Source organism: Patagioenas fasciata, chromosome 15 (assembly GCF_037038585.1).
Source record: "Patagioenas fasciata isolate bPatFas1 chromosome 15, bPatFas1.hap1, whole genome shotgun sequence".
NCBI classification, from domain to species: domain Eukaryota; kingdom Metazoa; phylum Chordata; class Aves; order Columbiformes; family Columbidae; genus Patagioenas; species Patagioenas fasciata.
In genome coordinates, this window is record NC_092534.1 from 9,970,900 (window position 1) to 9,991,450 (window position 20,551).

Here is a 20,551-nt window from a genome sequence, read left to right on the forward strand (position 1 = left end):
TTACATGGACCCTGTGTGCTCTTCAGGAGAAGGCTAAGAAATATGTAAAGCAATTTTTTAATTTCTTTTCTGCCTCCCTAAGTCAGCGTTTCTGTGCTTCCTGAGGCTGCCGCGGCACCGGAGACACTCCCAGAGCAAGAGTCTGTGTGTCCTGCTAAAGCCACATAAATGCCCCGACCACTTCAGACTAAGAAAATGAAAGCTCTGTGATCAGAAGGGACTAGTTAAGGGTTTCCACTTTCATCTATTCAACTGAAGAAAATGTAGAATCCTAATTCTCTGCAATTTCACTTATTTGAAATTACATAGGAAAACCAGTAATAAAATCTAAGGCCTTGCTTTTACTATTTATATTATCTTTGCATGCAGTTTCCTTTTTCTGATCAAAAGACCGCTCCATGTGTAAGGGAAATCTCAAAAGCGATCCAAGTTCAGTCAGAAATCCGAGGCATGAATAGAATGGCAGAGTGCTCATCCCAGCTGATGAACAGCGTAAGTACAAAGATTCAGAGAGGCTGGTTCAGAGGCGTCAGTCGGTGTTTCGGATAATTTCAGTTTGCCAGCAGGAAGACACTGGCACAACCAAATCTAAAACCATGTGAAAGTCGGCTTGTTTTCAGATACTGTTATTCAATATCTTGGTTCAGTAACTTGGTTCTTTTGCGAGAGATTTACGATTGCAGCTTACAGATGGAAACAGAGAGAAATGCTTGGAGTCAAATTAATCCTTGATGAAAAAGTCTTGAAATTTCCAGGCTACTGTCATTGGTTGACAGGAGGATGTCACAATCATCATGGAAGAATATGATCCTTCATTTTAGTTTGTTTTCACCATGTGCAGATGGAATATTTTAGCTGTGATTGAAGTTGTGCTATGAATTGGTTTTGACTGAAATCTTAAAAAAAAGCTATGAACGTTCAATCAAAAATGAAAATCAAACGGAGTTCTCACTTTGCTAGGCACGTACTGTAGCCACATGCGGTCGGTGTTTGCAGGGTACTACTTGTCACAGGCCACTAAGTCATTATTTGAGTAAAAGAAGATAAAATGACTTTTTGTGGAAACTGGGTTTTGAAATGTAGTGTCACTGGAAGGCATGTGACCTGCTCAGCTATCACAGGAATCTGTGACCCCTTCTCGTCTCCCTGTGCCACAGGAACTCATTGTTTCAGTTGTTGTCCCTCAAGGAAATGATAGACCAAATTCACTGCTGCCTTAAGCAGCGCAGACTCATTTTGGCAGACTCGCACAGAAGATGAATATGGATTACTGACCTCTACTTGCTGTGGATTGCTGTGAAAGGAATGATTGATTATCTGTTGCATTGGCAGCAGGAGAGACTGCAGGTCACTCTTCTGCTGAGTGGTAATTTAGCGGCTAGATATGCGCAGTTTTTTGCCTCTCTTTAAATAAAAGTTAGCCAAAGAGTGCATTCGAAAATATGAGGTAAAGCTTGTCATACAGGCTGTAGCTGATGATGTTCCATACTATAACATGGATGCACTATGCTTTTGCATTATGTCATTTATTTCCATAACAGAAATGTGCTCATAGCTTGATTCAGAAGGCAATCAGCCCAGCAGTTTGTCACTGTGTCTTTAGGACTCCTTGCCAGTAGCAAGCCAGCTGTCAACTAGAAGTTGTGTTCCTCCTAAATAAAACATTTTACATCTGAGAAGTTCAAAGCCGCTTTTTTCAAATTATTTCACACAGAGTCTGTTCCCCGCCATCTCCTCCCTTGAGCAAATATGGTTTCAGCATCAGCACTAAGTATATGCTACTAATGCGTGCCCTAGTTAGCTGGGATGTAAAAGAAGAGATCTATTGTTTTAAAATATCCTGGTTTTGTTCCCCCATGGGCTCTTACTTTTACCCTTTGTTTCCTAAAATCCTTTATGTACTCGCTGCTGGCAGATTTTACGTTTAAAGTGAGTAGCTAATGCTTGACTTGAAAAGAAAGGATGAAATAAAATAGACTTACAACTTCAGCAAAGGAGCCATGCAGATGGAAGGAGAGTGTTGGACACGCTTTGTTAGCCAAGCATCCCTCGCTGGGAAGCAGCTGTGATTTAGCTGCTCGTATGTGAGTCTCGGTGCAGCGTGCCTTCTGTCCTAGCTTTGCTTTGACAGTACACTCCTGGGGTCATTTTACAGTGCAGATGACAGATTCCTTTCCTTATTTTTATATAAACTTTTAATTTAAATTCTAAACAAATCTGCAAATAGCAAAAGAAGACTGGTGTTTCACTGATTATTCAGATTATTGAACTTCTGTGTCAACCGCCTAAAAATCTAAAGGAATGGGTATTTGGTTCCTGAAAGAAAAACTTGTTATTACATTTTTATAGTCTAAATGATTATTTTAATTAACAGTGAAAAAAGTTTGAGTCTTCATCATGCAGTCACTCATTAACTGCTCAAGCCTCCTTTGCAAGTTTGGATACAATGTGATATTTTGTGAGCTTGATCTGCATGCTGATAACAGGGGTTTGCATGTAGATCAAAAGACCAATACAAGCCTGCATTGTCAGGACTCTGCCGCCGCATCCAGCAAATGCGGATTTGGAAAGCAACGCTTGGCTTCCCTCCAAAGGCTCAATTCTAACAATCAGCTCGAAACCAGCCTGCAGCCTGCCGCTTGTCCTATCCATACCTTTGTGCGAACAGACCTACCTTTGACCTCTCCTGGTTTGGTTTGTTGCCGTAAACACCTGAAATTTGCTCAGCTAATACAACAGCCCTGTACTTTCTGACAAAAACGCCTGTGGTTAACCTCTGTGGGCTGCATTCTGCAAGGAAATTAAGGGTGGTAGAAGTTAAATGGGTGTGACTACCACAAGATGAGTGTTAGTGGGAAAGTGGTGTAACATCCACTTAGCATTCCAGAGATGTGAAATATAATTATGATTTAAATGCCAAAGATTTAAGTTGCAAGATGAGTAACCACGAGGACATGAAAGCCTCCCTTATCTTCCTTTCTGTCCCACTCAGAATCATTTTGCACACCCACAAAACTAATACAAGCAGCGTCACTTGACGAAATTACTCCTGATACATGACTTGTACAGTCACTTACATTTCTGTCAGTGTGGGCTCTGTTTATACCAAAGAAAAAAAAATCCAGTCTCATTTACATTTTAAGTTGGAAGTAATTTTGCTCTGGGTGGAATTATTCCGTTTACACTCCCACTCAGACCAGAATCTGACCCAGGCTTTGAGGTTTGGCCAATTCGTGTCATCCTTTCCCATGACAGAGGGGGGTCCTCTGTCTGCGAAGGGCTCCTCACGCCTTCATTATGTGTCTTTGCAGAAATGGTTTATGAGCAGGTCTGTAATGTTAGAAATTGTTGACTAAGTGAGCCGCTGGTTGCTGAGTATATATGAAAAGCTGCTTATTACCCTTTACATCATCTAGCATATGTGGAAAGGAGAGCAATAATTCAATGCAGCCCATGCCTAGATGAGGTGCTACACAGTTTTCTATCAATTCCAACACTTATTAAAGAAAGAAAAAATAAGCTCCAGGTGGGGGAGTGGAAACAACTAGCAGGGGAAAAACATTGTCGGTTTTAAACTTTTAAGCAAAATCTTTATAAACAGATTCTTGATATGTTTAAAATCCAAAAGCAAAAGGTGCGATAACAGCTCTGAACAAAGGGCACACACTGTCCCAAGTTGTGGCCTTGGAAATCGTCTGATGTGTAAATCAAAATTAAAACCTGTATTTTAAACATTTTTCCCCTTATTCCTCCCTTTTTTTTTTTAATGTATTCCATCGAAACCTAAGCTGAAAGTTTCTAGTGCAGTACTACCTTCTGTTAGCTGTCAGCAGGGAACCAAGAGTTTTACCAGCTACCGCAGAGGTGGCACCTTCAAATAGAAGCAGAGGGGTAAGGCCAGGAGGGGCTCTAGGTGAGGATGTGATTTGGGACCCAGCTTATGCTCGGTCAGCCCTTGCAACTGAACTGTTTATTTTCTGTACAAAATATGCACTTGACAGTGGGAAGCAATGGTTTTTCAGATACACGTACATAGGTAGCTTTGTGTATGACTAATTTTATTGCCTGAAATGAAGCTGTAGAGTGAATAAAATGAAGCATTTATTCCTAAGTGTTTGAGGAGCTGGGACTGCCTGGCTATTTTATTGTGGCTATTTGTTTCCTAGAAATACCATAAGCATTTACTAGGAATACTTGTTTTCTGGGTAGGAAGAATAATTTTTATATCTGGGGGAAAAACATATGATTGGCTAAACATTTTAAAATACAAATAGCAAAATAAAAATGTTCTGTCTTAAGAATCAGAGAAAAAACAGTATAATATCTGTACTTCAGGTCCCTAACAGAGTACATTAAACAACAAAAAGCCTTTAGATCATAGCAATAGTTAAGACAAAAAAGGCCAGGACTTAATAGTTTGGGATTTTTTGAGGAAAATGGGCCAAATCCTGTCTTCAGGTTAGCATCTGTAATTCGGCTTTGGTGAGGAGAAGATGGTGTGACTGTCTGAGGCCACAGAGGACTGTACTGAATTGTCAGTGGGGGTTCAGCTGCTGTGGCAGAGCCACTGGAGAAGCGTTATGGCTTGAGAAAACTTTGGTTCAAAACCGTCATCTACTACCCACAATAACAGGAATTGCCACAGACTGCAAGGAGCTGAGTGACAGCCGCGTCGCCAAACTTTCCACAGGAGTTTGGGTGCCTGAATTAGGAAGCAGCTTTTCCTCTATCGCCAGGGCAGAGGGTGCTCCCCACAAAGGGCATTTCCAGCTGTCCGAATTCCCCTGCTCCAGACCGTCCTCAGAGGAGCTATTCCCAGCGCATGGCTCTGATTTCAGGGTATGTTCAGCCACAGTAACCAGAGCTCCAGGTTGGCAAATGGATCCTCAGTCAGATAATGTGCTGTGCCTGACACTTGTTCCTCATTCCATCCATATGCTTAACTTTGCAGTGCTGCTGCATCTTCCTTTTGGACAATAAGGTACCTTCGACAGTTGCGGTGTCCCTGAAGTCACCTAGTCCATGTCAGAAGTGCTGGTATTCCAGCAATGGATTTGTCTCAGGGACAGCTGTGGTCTGGGATGAAATAATGGCACCACTTACGTGATAAAATACTCATTTACATACAGTAAGAATAGGAATTCATTCTTGATTTCTGACAAAGATTCTTGTCACACCTGGAGGTGGATTCAGTGGGCTCAGCAGGCACGCGGCCCTCTTAAAATCAAGACTTTCCTAAACCTAAAGTTAGTCTGCGTCTCTTGCAGTGCTCAGGTAAAATAGCTTTCATCACCTTTCCATCACATCAAGCTCCAGCTGAATCATGACTACATACTGTTGTGCTATCACAAATAAGCTGTTTGGCTTCTGAAACCTATACTGGTTTTCAGCAATATAGTGGTGGTTTTATCACATCTTTTGTTCACAGATTTCAAGATGCTTTGCAGAGATAGGGTCAGTACTGGTATGAGAATCTCACAGGAAGGGGGACGCTTGGAGTTTCGGTGACTTGCCCAATGTCTGTTGCAAAACCGCTGTGAAACGCAGCCCGGGCATTCTTCTACCAGGCTTGTGATCCAGCAAAGCACTAAAGCAAGGGCTTAACTTGGAGCAACTTTGAATGGAGACAGACTTAGGTATCAGTTTAAATATTTTGCTGGACTGGGTCCTCAGCTTTCAACAGCTAATTATCGGTTACAGCTATTTCAGTTCTTTTCATATAGCTCAGCACATCTTTAGATGGTGGAAAGATTTTTAAACTAATTTAATTATGTGAAAAACTTTACTGCTTGCTGGCCTTTTAGCAACTCAAATGTTCATGTTTTATGTTATTTGTTTAGATGACACCAGTTACTCGACAAGAAGTTCTCGGCCTTTACCGTAAGATATTCCGAATAGCCAAAAAATGGCAATCAGCATCAGGACAGATAGAAGAAACTATTAAAGAGAAAGAATACATCAAAAATGAAGCCAAAATGTTATTCCGAAAGAACAAAAATGTAAGTGGGTGTCCTTACAGTTTCAAATTTCTGAATGATTCTCTTTTCGCTCTTTGCGCTGCCTCAGTGGTTGGATGCTAAGATATTAATATAAAAGTCGAGTTCCCAAAATTTCATTCACCTTAAATGCTGGTGCATTTAGGTTATAGTTTAAATTTCACTGCTGAAATAGGAATAAGAAAACGAAAAAAATGCTAAGACAAAAATTAAATTCTAAATATACTGTCTATGTAATTGAAGCAGGTTTTTATCTAAGTGTATCATTACACATGCAATGGCAAAGAACTCAGTAGCTTCTTGTGCTTCTTTTTTATTTTCTTTTCAAAGCAACAATTATTGGCACTTCTTTCGAAAAGAAGGACCTTAATTTTTTTCTTAAGGAAGAAATTTCAAACCCCTTTTGAAAGAGGTGATACATACTCCATGGACATCAAAGGGCCTTATTGTAATTCAAGATTATAATACTTAGTTATATCCCATTTTGGTCTGGAACTAAATTGAGGTAACGCAAAATCAAAAAATGAATTTAAGTCACAATTTACACCACATTTCTGACTTCAAAGGGAGTATCTGGATAGGGTGATAACAGAATGTAGGTCAAGAAGTCTCTTCCCTTTCTCCTCTAGCTACCTTGCAGAGCGATGAATGGGCAAATGTGGGTTATTTTCATTGATGTATTAGTAGTTTACATGTGTATTGTCTTTATACAAAGAAAATGCCATGTTTGGGTAAAAACCTCCTTCTGTAGCCTCAGCTGTGACAGTTTCTGGGCCTTAATATCCAGTGCCGTCAAGCCCAGAACTGTTGAATCAATGCAAACACTAATGTTACCTTTTATGGATATGAAAAATACAATACTTGTATCCTTGGGATTGCCAGAAAAAGCTAAAGAAAGTCATGTGGCTGGGCATCATTTACGCTTGAGCTTCCAATTGCTAATTGCTGTATTTGTACAAAAATGTTTATGTGATCTTAGGTAACGGATCCAAAGTTGATTAAGCAGTGTATAGAAGAATGTGAGGCAAGAATAGAAATTGGACTTCACTATAACATTCCCTACCCGAGACCTGTGAGTATAAATCTAGTCACAAATCTTCAGCTAACCCACTACACTCTCACTGGGCAACAAAACCATAAGTTCACATCGCTGTCACCACACTGCATTTTTTAAGCCAAATATATACTGAAGTGTTCCGCATCTTATTCAACTGTAAATTGGCTAATTTCTTCTCAAAATAAGGAGCCAACGCCTAAATGGAGTTGCATGAGTTAAACTCTCAAGGCCTGTGAATACTTAGGCAGTCTTGACCCACCAATGAATCATACTATGTAAAGGACAGGAGTGCAATCAACTCTGTAAATCATTCCGCATAATAAAAGAGAATGAGAGAACAAAAATACTTAAGTACATCTGCCATAGATACAATAATTTTCATAGCCTACATTACTGGTAACTGTTCTGCTCATAAATCAGGTCTTAAAAAACACCCGCCCAAGCTGCTGCTTCTTTTCCCCTGTTGCTAGAGAAAAACATGCCCAAGATTACCAAAACGCTGAAAGTTGCAGCAATGTCTTCTATTGCACCAGTCAATACAGTTTCCTCACTGTCCAGTCACTTCTGTCAGTAATATTATACTTTACGCTGCCTCCCATAAAGACTTCCTCTCTGCTCCTGTTGACTAGTTTACATTTTCACATCTATGGTTCCCGTATCAAGGCAGTAGAAGATGCCTAGTAGATAGTCACTGTTAGCATTTGTTTCACATATAGCAGTGCTCCTAGAAATGGGCTTAAAATGTGTGCTCTGCAGTGGCCTCAAAATCCCAGAGGATCAGTCCTAGATCAGCTCTCTCACACAAACTGGATGATCATTATTTTTCAGATTCCAGAAAACTCTATCGTTACTTTAGGCAGTGCTTTTACTACCATTTTCGCCTAAACAGTTATCTTAGAGGATGACAGCCTCAGCAACAATAACATCTGACTGCTAACACCTACATTTTTCAGTCACTTAGGGGGTGATACAGCTGCATGACTCCCACTAATGGTCTTACGAAATATAAAGACTTTGTCAGTCAAAGGAGGAGCCTGTCACCTATTGCTCCTTCTGCTTGTGGAGTCAATGACATCGATTGTGCATTTTAATATGGCACATATAATCATGACAATAAGGCAGCACTCTTTCAATGCATACAGTTTGGGGTTATTTTGTGACTCATTAGCTAGGTATGAATAAAGCACATGTTACTTTAAGACATTTCCTCAGGAATTTTTAGGGTTTTCTAGGTCTTACTGTTCTGGAACATTTTCAGCAGTCTTATTTCAACAAGTATTTTATTATTACAGTCTGACATCAAGCTACAAAACAAGGTTGCTAAAGCCTAAAATATACAGGATTTTAATAAAGGGCATGAAAGTTACACCACTAATCACTTCTCAGAAAGTGCTCCTCCTAGAAATCTAATAACATGGTTTGAGACACTACAGTTGCCCCATCCAAAGTGTGCAGAAATTATTTAAAGTCGGTGAAACCTAGTCTGTATATATGCCTTCTTGTAGCTTGGCACCTAACAGGTGGGATTTTCTTTTCCAGATCCATCTGCCTCCTATGGGTCTTGCCCATAAGCAAGGCCGTACGTTGCGACACCAGGAAAAGTTAAGGAAGATTTCTAAGCCAATATACCTGAAATCCCATGATGAAATTTCATAACTCACCATTTAAGCTGTGATGTATAATCACATCATTTAAAATGTGGACTGTAAACCAGGTGATTTGTGTGCACAGCGGTGAATGAAGCTGTTTTGGTCACTTGTTCACACATTTCCTGAGGCCACAAAGCTAATTGATACATCGCTTACGATGGATAAGGTTGGTCGAGTATTTATTACATTTCAACCACTGGCTCATCAATAAAAGTAACACTTTTCAAGGAGTGAGGTGTGATATGAAGATTACTTTGACATCAAGACAAATTGCAGCAGGTTTTCAAACTCTGATAATCTATAACAGGGTTCTGTGGTGGTTTGAGGATTCTATGTGCTCAATTGTGATTTAAGTCAGTGCCTTGTGTAAGGGTCAGCGACAACCAAGAAAGTCCAGGAGAACCACGCAGTCACAGTGCCTCCAGAGCTTTGAATGCAAGTGGGAATACAGCGACTGCCTCACGCAGCTGCAGTCCTTCCTTGCCTGTTGTCCCTGGAGAAACGTTCCATTTCCACAGTGTCCTTATGGTGAATTATTGTTTCTAAAAGGACAGTAGCAACAAGGCAGCAGAAATCCCACCACTCCTCCTTTTTCCTTTTTGCAAACTGCAGAGGAGTGGCCTAGAGCCTCTATGTCAGCTTTTTTCCCCCTTCCTTTGGAGAGGGTGTGGATGTGAAATGCAAAGTTTGGAATGCCATTACACAACTCAGAATAAAACATTCCAGTGTTGGGTTCCTCAGGTTCCCATGCATGGACTGACTGAAAACTCTGCCTGCAGGGTATTACTGTGGGAGCGAGCTTAAGATGCTTTGGCGTCTTCACTGTGCATTTTTACATGGTTAGCTCTTCAACACACTGTCTCAACTATATTAGCATCAGGTTTTAATTCTTACATCATGGACAGAACCTCAGCTTTACTAAAAGAAAGTATCTACAACTATCTCTGCAGTCTCTTACGTTTGAGTGGTATTTCTGTTTTGCAGGTGCCTCATGAATGGAACCGAAATGAAATTAATTTCTCCCTCCCTGGCCACCAGTTGTTTTGGCTCCTTTTGAGTCCTCTGGGTTTACCAAGCTCTTTACAAGTTCTCTTCAGTAAAGCTGGTGGAGCCTTGTGTCCTTCAGGCTAGGAGTGCCATGGGAGCAAGCTGTGGACAAGAGCCACGCTGTACTGGGAGACTACACAAGCACAGCCCACAGCTGCTTTAAGGACAGAGGCTCGAAGCAGCGACCTATTCCAGCCAGAAGTTAGTGGTGGCAAAAACAGGGCAGATTTGACAAATGTAGTGTATCTTGTTTCCTATTGAAGTGGGAAAAACACCCCTCCAACTCATCCTAAACTCTCCAAGTCCTAATAAACAATGGCAAAGAAATATTCTTTTCTACCTTAAAAATAAGTTAAAACTGGTCTTGTGAAGAACAGAATGGCAGTTCCTCCCCCAGGAATGTACTTGTTAGAGTGAAAAAAATACAAGCGGATGAGAAGGTGCAAGGCAACAATGAGAAGAGCGAGTCAGCATGACAGGTACTGGCTAGCCCAAATTCTCACTACCCTTTATGCTCCAGTCCACAAAGGTATCTGTTTCCATATAATGATTTCCTGGGAATGCCTCACGTGGGAAGGAGCATGTAAAATGCCATTGTTCTGCCTGTCAGTGGGAACTTTACAAATTTACTGCTGCCAGGAAGACAAAAACCCCCAAAACAACAAAAACCTCCTTTAGACTAGGAAAAGGGGGATGGTATAAAGACAGTAAGAAATAACGTGATTACACACACTGCTTAATGCCTCATTGAAAGAAGTCCAAATACAGTCTGTTCTTATCCTCATTCTGATACACCAGCGTAGAGACGTGTCAACTGAGCCAAACCAAAATGCGTAGACAGGGGTTTTGAATGGAGGCTTAGGCTCATTCTTTGTCATTAAACTATCATTTAAGTCTTTTTAATTGTTAAGTTCATGTGGCTAAGGAAGGTACTGATGCTGTGGCTCATCAGGTGAATAAACAGCGATGTAAATGAGCAGTCTAAATTTACTGTCTGTATTATAGTCACAACTTTTTCCTGAGCACATACTGTAAGATGTGGATTATTTCAAAAGAACATCCATAATATTACAGAAGATTTACACCAAATTGCAATAGCAATATGAGTTTATTTCTGAAGGGAAATCTACATATGCAGTTTTAAAAAGGCCAGGTAGCCTGAAGTAACTCAAATGAGTATCCACTTGCTTAACTGAAAAGCCAGTAAGCTGAACTGCAGGAACAGCATCATATTATTTGAGATTATTTAAACGCCCATTAATTTTTCAAAATAAGTGTGTGAGAAATTATTAACTAGTGCCTGATCCTCATTACTTTCCAGCACCAGAAGGCAAAGACTGGAATCTGTTAAAACCTCAGGCTGTTCAGCTAAAGGAAGGATGAGATCTGCTCTTTTGTCAAGTCTGGAGAGCCAAAACCTTCTGTCGCAGCTTAAGTTAAACTCTCTATGGAAAAGAGAATCTGCCTTAAATAGTCCTTTGTTTTGGAGGTCAGGCTGGCAAATTACCACTTTGAGGGAGTTTCATGAAAAATTTCATCTGCCACTCAGTCCAGTGGGTAGGCAGATGGCTCAACTGGTACTCATTGTATTCAATTCCAAGGACTGTATAACCTCTGTCAAGAAGTATCCCAATGATGGTGCAATGTGCCATTCCTGCACATTAATTTTACTTGCAAAAGGATGTCCTAAAATGTCTCTGCATTCTCAAGTTTGTAATGCACGGGATTCAGTCAGTCAGTGTACACTCTGTCCTGTCCTTCCTTAACTTTCTCTTGCTCCCCTTTCAGTAAATACTGTCTCATTCCTATTTATCACACTAGTCAGGAGATGCTTTCGAATAATTTAGAAAAAAAAGATGACATTAATTTAATATTCTTTAGAAATAAAAATCCTGAATCAGCTGCATGAACTCTCTTGCGAGCCAACCGGTAGGCAACGCTGTAGTAATTTGCTGACATGGCATCTGGCCTTTAATATCTAAATAACACTTGCCCTCTGGAAATTCTGTCCCTAACACCATCATGAGTAAGGTGGTAATTTATGAAGCCATGCGCTTATGAAACCGAATTTCACACTAACATTAGCAAACACACCATCATTTACGATGATGGACTCGGCACCTGCTTACTGCATGTACCCCCTCAGCAGTGTCTGGGGGTGAGGAAACGCTCATTAAGCTGCAGGAGCAACCAAATTTGTTCCATGGGAAGTGTCACAGAACTGAGACAGGTTAAAACAGATTATGTTATCCGATCTATCCTCCTACTAATAAAAGTTTGTTCTTGTAATACCTTTTAGATCTGGAGAAAACAAGGCAACCTAGGCCTCACTATGAGATCAGTAACATCCATCAGTAACATCCATCTTTTATCCACAGCAAGGTCACTTATTTGATCATACCTATAAATTCATTTTCAAGAATGGTAACTACAGGAGAGACCTGCACCTGTCACTAATTTTTCTAATCCTAGGCAAAACATTCTAGCTTATAGGAACTCCTAAATAGAAGAATTCGGGGCCTTTGTATTGTCTTTTTCATTGTATAATTTTCCCTTCAAGAACCCAACAATGTTAAAATCAGAGATAGACCTTTCTGTCTCTGAGGTAGATTTTTGTACAGATAAGAGAAACATTTCCATCTCCTAAGAAAATGTACTAACCCTATCTGTCTTACAGCTTCCCTGGCTGAAAATCTGTCTCTGCTCTTTCTAAGGAGAAAAATATCTTTTGCTCCATACTGTTTGTATGCTGTATTTTTTTCCATCTGCTTTGAGTTACTAGCAAGGCCATGAATCTGTGATTTGCAGTAATTACAGGTGTTTTCTGTGGTTTGTTTAATGAGAGTTTCTAATTAGAAATGGAAATGTTAAACCTGTAAAGCAAAGAATTCTAATACTACTATTAGAAAGTAGTTGATTTGTCCAAAATTTTTTCACATTTTTATCATGTCCAACTAACAGCTGAGGTGCCTTTTTCTTTTTCTAATGCATCTCAGCCAAGAAAGGTTGTGAATTCTAATGTTTAGCCAGCTTATGTTTCTTCAGGAAGGTCATGACAATGCTCAGGAAATAAGGTTGGAAAGCTCATTTCAAAGAACCACAGAAAAAACATCTCTAAGACAGATATCCTTCAACAGTAAATTCCATTATTTTTCTCTAATAGTAAGGGCAGCTCAGGGAATCACATACTTCAGCAACGATCAACTAACGCAACTCAGCCGTGCCTGATCCCTGATGAAGGGGGCACAGCCACTGGCAGATGAATGAACCCTCTTTTATAGATTCATCTATATATTTTGGTCACATCTGCAAAAGCCTGAAATACATCTTTAATTACATCCTAAGAGAGGCCTTCACCTCAAATTAGACATTAACACAGAAGAAGCATTTAGAAAAATCAACACAGTAACATGGACGTTGCACACAATGTAGTAGCAAAGCCACTATATATTCACAAGAACCACAACTGTGTCATTTAATAAACTATGCATTAATGTTTGTTCACAAAAGGCATTAACAAGAAACCAACATGGCAAGCTATCCCACAGTATTTTCCAACAGTTTAAAAGTAATTTCTCTCACTTTAGCTAGTGAATCTGGCTTTTAATTTAAAATGGCTTAATTTAGAGCACTGCGTTTGCAAGACTAGCATTATCTGAAGGATGAAGAAACTCAGTCCTAAAATTTCAACTTCATTTTATTGTTTTAAGAATGATGAGACTGTTGTTGACCCAGCTTCCCTTTCAGCAGTGCCCCAGCAGCGCCAGGTAAGCTGTCACCAGTCACTTGCACAAGCTCAAATCTAAAGACAAATCATTTTGAGAGCAACCACTGAGCAGATCAGCCCATAGGGAAGGATCCAACAGGCAGCTCCAGCCTCTCTGGCACCTCTAAGTGGCGGCTGGTAACTGGGTTGTTATCTCTGATGCCTCAGTGACCTAATTAGTGATCTGAATGGTTGAGGTGGTAACAACAACAATTAAATGCAGCCATCCAAAAGTATGGTACTTACCACAATGTTTTTTAAAAATATGTAGTAAATGTCAGTTAATTGTAATTATAAAAAAGTATCTGTGTTACTCTTATAAAGCCTAAGACATTTTTTGAAAGACCAACTGTAATTAATCTTTAGAGATCTTCTGTATCATGATTCTCATCTCAAAAATTGTTGTCAATTTGCATGACTGTGCTGTAACATTCATAACCAAGTTTTATTTTTGCTTTAGGTGCCAAATATCATTTAGTCTAACTTAAGAATAGTTTCTTCCTAGCAGTAAGTCAAAACACCTGCACTTCTCAGTCCCCTTTATTAAAACAAATATCCATTAAGTGTCCTGGCCTGACATCTTTGCCCTAGTCAGCATGTAACAATAATGATGCACCAAACATCTGCACACCTACTGTTAATGAGGCATCAAATGTGGTACATATGGCACATGAAGATACTGTACTTATTATCTACGTATATCTTTGTGTGGAGCAGCGCTGTACAACATACCTGCTACACTTCCTGCTTATCTGTATCTTGCCACTCTTAAAAGTTACTATTTTATGAATATCTACATGAAACAAAACAGTGATTAATTAAACAATAACAAACACTGTTTTCACCTATAACGGCTAAGCACAACGCAACAGATAAATTCCTATAAAAAGAACCATATGTTTTAATGAGTTGTAGCAGCATCACTTAATGGTTGTAGCAGGATACTGGGAATTGCTGTATTAGAGCTGCACCTCTGTGACGCCTCGAGCAAGTCATTAACATGCTGCAATTTAGGCAATGAAAAAAACTAGAAGACCCCAAATTAGCCGATGCTTATGCAGTGGGGTTTCTTTAAACCTTTGCCTTGATCTTTGTGCTTCTCTTGTACTGTGTACACAACAAGTCTAATGATCCATCCTTAGTACCTTCTTGGCATGCTGTGGGGATTTAGTTAATGACTGCAGAGCTCTTTGAAGATGTCCAGGCTATTTTATTTTTAATTAATGTTTGCAAGCTACTTCGAGCTTCTCTGATGAAAGGGCTTAAACAAGTACAAAATTTCAGGTGGTTATTAGTGCAACATGCAAGAGGGCAAGACGACAAGTAAAATGACACTATGGGAGAAAGGGAACAGCTCAATTTATCAGGCATCTGGGATATGTAGGTAAATACTGAAGTAAAAAAAATTTAAAATCATGAGACAAGTGTAACTGCTCTCAGAAATGGCAAGCTCCCAATGCATATGCTGTCTAGAAGTTTTTCATGGAAATTCTGAGGCACATCTTTCAAGGAGTATCAGTTCTTATAGTTTTATAACACAGCTCTAGCAACTAATTCTAGCCGAGGACTGGGTTTACATGTTGACAACAGACTGTTCTCATCTCCTCCCTCCTTGCCCTCCATGCTCCTGGGACAGGAAGCAATAGGCAAATCCGCAGAGTCCTATTTGCAAGAGCTGTGGATTAGATTCCCATTAAAATCAGCAGTAAAACTCTTTGGGCCTAATTTCATTTTAAAAAAAAAGCCCTATGATAGGAGCTAGGTGGTATTATTAGGATTTCACATGATGGGAGTTCTGTTCATTCTGATCCATTGCAACATCAAGGCCAGGCCTTTGAAATAAGTTTCTCATTGTAATGTTCTATTTTCACTCACTCTTGCTCAGTGGCTGATAATGGCTAAAAACAAAAGGAAACTGGGAACTGCTTTGAAGTCAGCAGGAAATCCCGATATAAAAAAAAAAAAATTGCAGCCATTGGGGAGTAAAGTCTATATTTTAATAACAAAACGCGAGTGTTTTGACTTGCATGCTTTCAGTCGTCTAACTGGCATAGTGCTGCCACACCTCGATTGATCCAGTGTTTCTGGGGCTTGTCTGAAGGGAGTTCAATTGAGAGAACGTAGTTGGTTGAGTGGCCAGTAGTGGATAAGACACCTCTTCTTTCACTTGTCTTGTACACAGGGCATGAATAGATGTTTGTATGAGAAAATTTGGAACTTTCTCCAGGTTTCAGCCAAATTATGGGCAAAGGATCATAAAGGATTTTTGGAAGTGATTCTCCAATTACCAAGGCTTCTCTATCCCATCGTGCACCTTCCAAAAATAGGCCTCTTACATAAGCCCCATCTTCTGGAATTTTCTCCATGGTGTGTTCCTGTTTCATCACCTAGAATGATTAAACCATTGCTTCACTTTATTTTTATCTGGATTATAGTAAATCTTATAAGTGATAGTATGAAATCACTCCTTTAAATAAAATGCCTTTCCATTTGAAAACTGTTCCTTGCTGCCACAGCACATTTCAAGCTGTTCAAGAAAAACAAAATTCCTCTGCATTTTCTTACCTCAAATTCAAATCCAATATGGTCAATTGGGATGGTGTATTTTCTGGCATAGTTTTGTAAAACACCCGTCAAAAAAGACTGAGTGAAGAAGAATCCTGAGAGCCAAAAGACTGTGGGCGGCCCATTGTTGACCCAATCCTGAATATGGAGAGAAAAAACAAAAGTAAGAAAAAATACATTCTGTGGCTTCACTGTGCCAATTCACTAGAAAAGGGATGTCTTTTCAAATACACTCAAACAGCACGAGATCTAAACCTTGATGGGACACTCTGGATACTACCATTAGTTCTATATTTTTCAGAGACAATAAATCACAAAAATCAGTTATGTATGATGACAACAAAAATAATAACTCTGAAACAACCAGAACTCAATGCTACTGAGAAAGAAATTTCAGAAAGCAGCATAAGCATATTTTGGTAAGTCTAGATACCAGTCAGAACAAATAAAAAGGCACTCACTACAGCCAATACATCAGATCCCAGTAGAGGAAATCATTCCAGTACAAAGATGCCAGACAAAGAGATCTTGGACCAGCATCTTTGTTGGGTATCACAAAAGCAGTAGGAAAAATAAGGCAAGGGCAGAATGTCCCCACACCATCTGGAGTCAAAAGAAGCCCATATGATACTCTGATGCCACAAACAGGAAACTCTGCAGCTTATCCAAAACTTTCAGATACTTCTTTCTAGGTTTCTCTTCCTCTGATTTGTATGGGATTCCACTACATCTCAGTACCTCAGCTATTTAAGGTACATCTGAAACTTTAAAGAGAGTGATAAGAGTGCAAGGGAAATAATGGAAAGGTGAATAAAGAATAAAATAGCTTGCTAAAAAGTGTGTGGAAGTGGTCTCACTTTTTGTTAAACTTGAAAGAGAATTACCATCACATATATAAAAATTAAATAGTGCCTGTTATGCACTGTTTCTAAAGCATTCTCACCCCTGGTTCAGTGTCCTTTGAGCAGGGAAGTCATTAAGGAATCATTGCAAAGTAAAATTAGTCTTCTAGAAACAGAAAAAATTGAAACTACCAAATGCAGCATTGAATTAGCACCAAAGGATTATACTCTCAACTCACGCTGCTGAGCAATTCCCCAGCTAATTCCAGTGCTGTCAATGCAGTATATATTTGGTCTTAAGTATGTGCAAGTAGTTCACGATCTGATGCTATAAGGATTTTGCTGACTGAGGACAGTACCGATACATATTTTACTCATTCAGCTTTCAACTACTGAGCCATTAGACCCGTTGGTCTCAGTGTAGCATACCTGGAAGAAGACCAAACGACAGAGGAGATCAGACACGTAACTTCCCAGTGGCTTCAGTGATGGATAGGATTTGGCAGCCCACATTGATGGTACTTTTCCCATTAGCATGCTGTTGAAAACATCTTCAAGTTCAGATGACATCAATACTTGGCCTTTAATGGCTTTGCCCAAATTAATGAGGCTGCTCCGAACAACTTCAGTAAGCCTTAAGATAAAAAAAAGGAATAGTCATCTCATTATTTACTCCTTACTATTTGGCTAAAGACCCCTGAGTCCAACTTGAATGCATGTCCTGTGAGAAATTCCTTCTCACCTGTAGTTATCAAAACTCTTAATTAACTTTGTAAAAGCAAACGAAGAACAAACACACACAGATAAATGAAAGAAAGTGAAAAATTCCCATTCTAGACAAGGGGAAACAAGTGACAAGAGTTTTAAAGATTGTAACACTAATTAACATCGTGTGCTGTGATTATTGGGGTCTGGGTATGACCCAGTAGGCTGCCCTCCCATAACACAATAAACTCAAATCTGATTTAAGTTCATAGTCCAAAAATATTGCTACTATTTCTATACTCAGGCAGTGAGCTGCAGCTTTCAAGTCTTTCTAAAAGGTTCATCCAAAGCAGAATCTATCATGTTGATAACAATGTATTGTAAAAGGCTTGTAAGTGTTTAAAGCTTCTGAGTGGCTAGTGCTGATGAACAGCAGCAGGTTTTGCTATTAGTGGTACTACACAAAACACTGAACCATACCTGTTAAATCTAATTAGTTCTTGCCTAAGAACCGTATTCATGGACTCTTCATAAAGTACTGGGTATATCTTCATAATGTGGTTCATATCGAAGCCACTTGGTAATTTGGACAGGATGTCCTGCGCCAAATCTTGAACAGTTTCCTGAAATCACAAGTTTGCAGGAAATGAGGACTTTTCCTTTTTTTTTTCACCTGTTTTCATTCACTCCCAGTGCCACAGTCATGCAAAGAGCAGTGTTGGATTACTCCGACACCTAGGGCATGACAGGAGAGAGCACCTTTCCAGAGTGTAAGTTGATCTTTCTTCCCCAGTTACCTGAGGGGACTTGCCACCTCCCCCTGCTTCTCTAGGCAAAGTCAAGAGCACTCCATTGAAAAGCTGGTTAGTCTCGTGGTTATCCTTGGTAATGTCTGCATTTTCATGAAGTCCAAACACTTCGGGGTGCGTTGTAATTGGTAAACTTCGTAGGTATTCAATGTAAGACTGTAAAAGAAACATTTAGATACCAGAAATCATGCAATGATATATTAACAAATAATCAGTAAACCCAACTTGGACAGAAACTTCCCATTTACAATCAAACACATAAGTTCCCAGTTAAATACATCCAGGAATTGACTTAGTCCACAGAGATAAATATAAAAGTTTTGAATTGTTCAAAGACTCACTGAAGAGTTGTTCTTGCCACCCTCATGTAAGCAGCCAGAGAAAGCAAGAGCAATGACTGGACGGACATAAGAAATACACAAGGAGTGCCGGTCAGAGTCACAGAAGCGGGCAGGATGCCAAATGTATCACCCCTGTAACTGCAGGCTACACCAACAGGTGGGATTTGGGCACATTTGTTATATCTGTGCAGCTGGTAGAGGGGAAAAAGGGGATGAAAAGTTAGTACATACCTGCCATTCCCCCTCCTCATCCTGATCACTGCTTTCAAGGCAAAAGTGGTTGCAAGAGGGTGCAGAAGTATGCTGTAAATTCCTGGAGCCTGACTCCTATTGCCTTTCCAGAACTGTACTGGAAACCTGCACAGGGTGGCTTTTTCATCAACAAACCTCAGAATACTGGATGACACTATATGTCCATTGGAGTGTGTTAGATAGCAATTATCAATTCATCTTTCATATATGATATATATTCTGGCACGGTTTTGTGATATTAAGGGTTTTTATTTTCTATTTGTTGTATTCAGCATATCAAAGAACAGTATAGATAAAGTTTTTCCCAATAACTCCGAGAGAATTTACCTCTGTTATCTTCTCACCTCATATGGACCATGTGGTGGTATGTAGTAGTCATCTCCAGGTGCAAGCATATACTTCTCCTGTTCTATATCCTTGCTGTAGACTACGGAAAGAAGGGACAGAAGGAGACGTCTGTCTTTATCATCTGTTACTCTGCCTCCGTAGTTACATTCCCCTGGGAAAGGACAGAGAAAACCAGGATGAAAAACTGAAAGTTAATGAACAAATCATGTTTAAGGAACACTATGAGTTAGTCTGAGAAACTGCTACTCATGCCAGAGTAATCTTATGTTTTAAATGACAGCTCTTTTCCTTGAAATTCTTGTTAGTAAGAATTTTTAGGACTTTCAAATCTGAACAGTGCTATATAGCTCATCCTTGTCTTGTTCCTTTCATGCAGATTTAACCTGATTATGTAGGCATACAGTAGAAAACAAGGGATCACAAATATACAATAACCCTGTAAGATGGAGCTGCAGAGATTCAGGTAATGGGCAAGCAATGAGGGGAGGTTTGCACTGATATGAAGTACAGAAAACAGCTAAAAGTTCATAGTTATTACTTTAAACCTGACTCCCTCATTTTTTTTTTCATAAAGCTAATAATAATATCAGCAAAAATTATGAATTATCTTCATAAGGTTGACAAAGGAGGTGCCAAGAAGCAGCTCCCTCTGGAGAAAGAGAACTGAATAGCCACAGCAACCAAGTTATTTACACAGGTCAACACCTCCTGCTTTAAACTGAGTGTTATCACATCCTCTGGTAAACTAACAATGCTTACTGGGTCAGGACCATGTTAATCAGCTACGGTGAAACAGAGGCCAGTGATGTTTTTATTTGACACATATGTAGAAAACACCGGAGGTTTGCTGGACCGTTAGCAGTTCTTCTAGCTATCTATAAACCTAGACAGCAATGTCACCCAAGGGTTTGGGATCCAACTTGTGTGTTCGGAAGGCAAGAAAGTAAACCTGGTTGGAATCCACTCCGTTTGTCAAACATTCATCAATTTGTTGCTGCACCTGCTGTAAGTGCCCAGCAAATCAACGTGTTAGAGGGTGCAACGCCTGTACCTGTTAGATATGTCAGAGCTTCAAATGGGACTTCTTCATAATCATTCAGAAACATCTGGATCTGTCGCATACTGATTCTGAGGTCAGATTCGTTGAACTCATATGGAATATTCCAGCCTGTTT

The 20,551-nt window shown here is 39.7% G+C and overlaps 2 protein-coding genes across 12 annotated transcripts in view; one reads left to right on the forward strand and one right to left on the reverse strand.

Moving 5' to 3' along the window:
* The window catches only part of LYRM1 (LYR motif containing 1), a 12,044-nt gene extending 1,816 nt beyond the window's left edge, over positions 1-10,228 (forward strand). For 2 of the 4 annotated variants that reach the window (XM_065850743.2, XM_065850742.2), the window contains exons 2-4: positions 5,841-5,999; positions 6,976-7,068; positions 8,593-8,932. In XM_065850743.2, coding sequence (XP_065706815.1) covers positions 5,841-5,999; positions 6,976-7,068; positions 8,593-8,709 — 369 coding nt within the window. In that variant the 3' untranslated portion in view covers positions 8,710-8,932. Of the gene's footprint in view, positions 1-369; positions 493-5,840; positions 6,000-6,975; positions 7,069-8,592; positions 8,933-9,686 lie in introns of those variants that run through there. The other 2 variants (XR_011741491.1, XM_065850741.2) reach the window with 2 other exon arrangements.
* DNAH3 (dynein axonemal heavy chain 3) overlaps positions 8,317-20,551 on the reverse strand; it is a 68,131-nt gene continuing 55,896 nt past the window's right edge. For 5 of the 8 annotated variants that reach the window (XM_071815145.1, XM_065850410.2, XM_071815144.1 and 2 more), the window contains 7 exons: positions 20,429-20,545; positions 19,374-19,528; positions 18,425-18,592; positions 18,108-18,250; positions 17,352-17,556; positions 16,081-16,218; positions 8,317-15,902 (listed from right to left, as the gene is read on the reverse strand). In XM_071815145.1, the coding sequence (XP_071671246.1) occupies positions 15,549-15,902; positions 16,081-16,218; positions 17,352-17,556; positions 18,108-18,250; positions 18,425-18,592; positions 19,374-19,528; positions 20,429-20,545 (1,280 nt within the window). In that variant the 3' untranslated portion in view covers positions 8,317-15,548. Of the gene's footprint in view, positions 15,903-16,080; positions 16,219-17,351; positions 17,557-18,107; positions 18,251-18,424; positions 18,593-18,777; positions 19,529-20,428; positions 20,546-20,551 lie in introns of those variants that run through there. The other 3 variants (XM_071815147.1, XR_011741490.1, XM_071815148.1) reach the window with 3 other exon arrangements.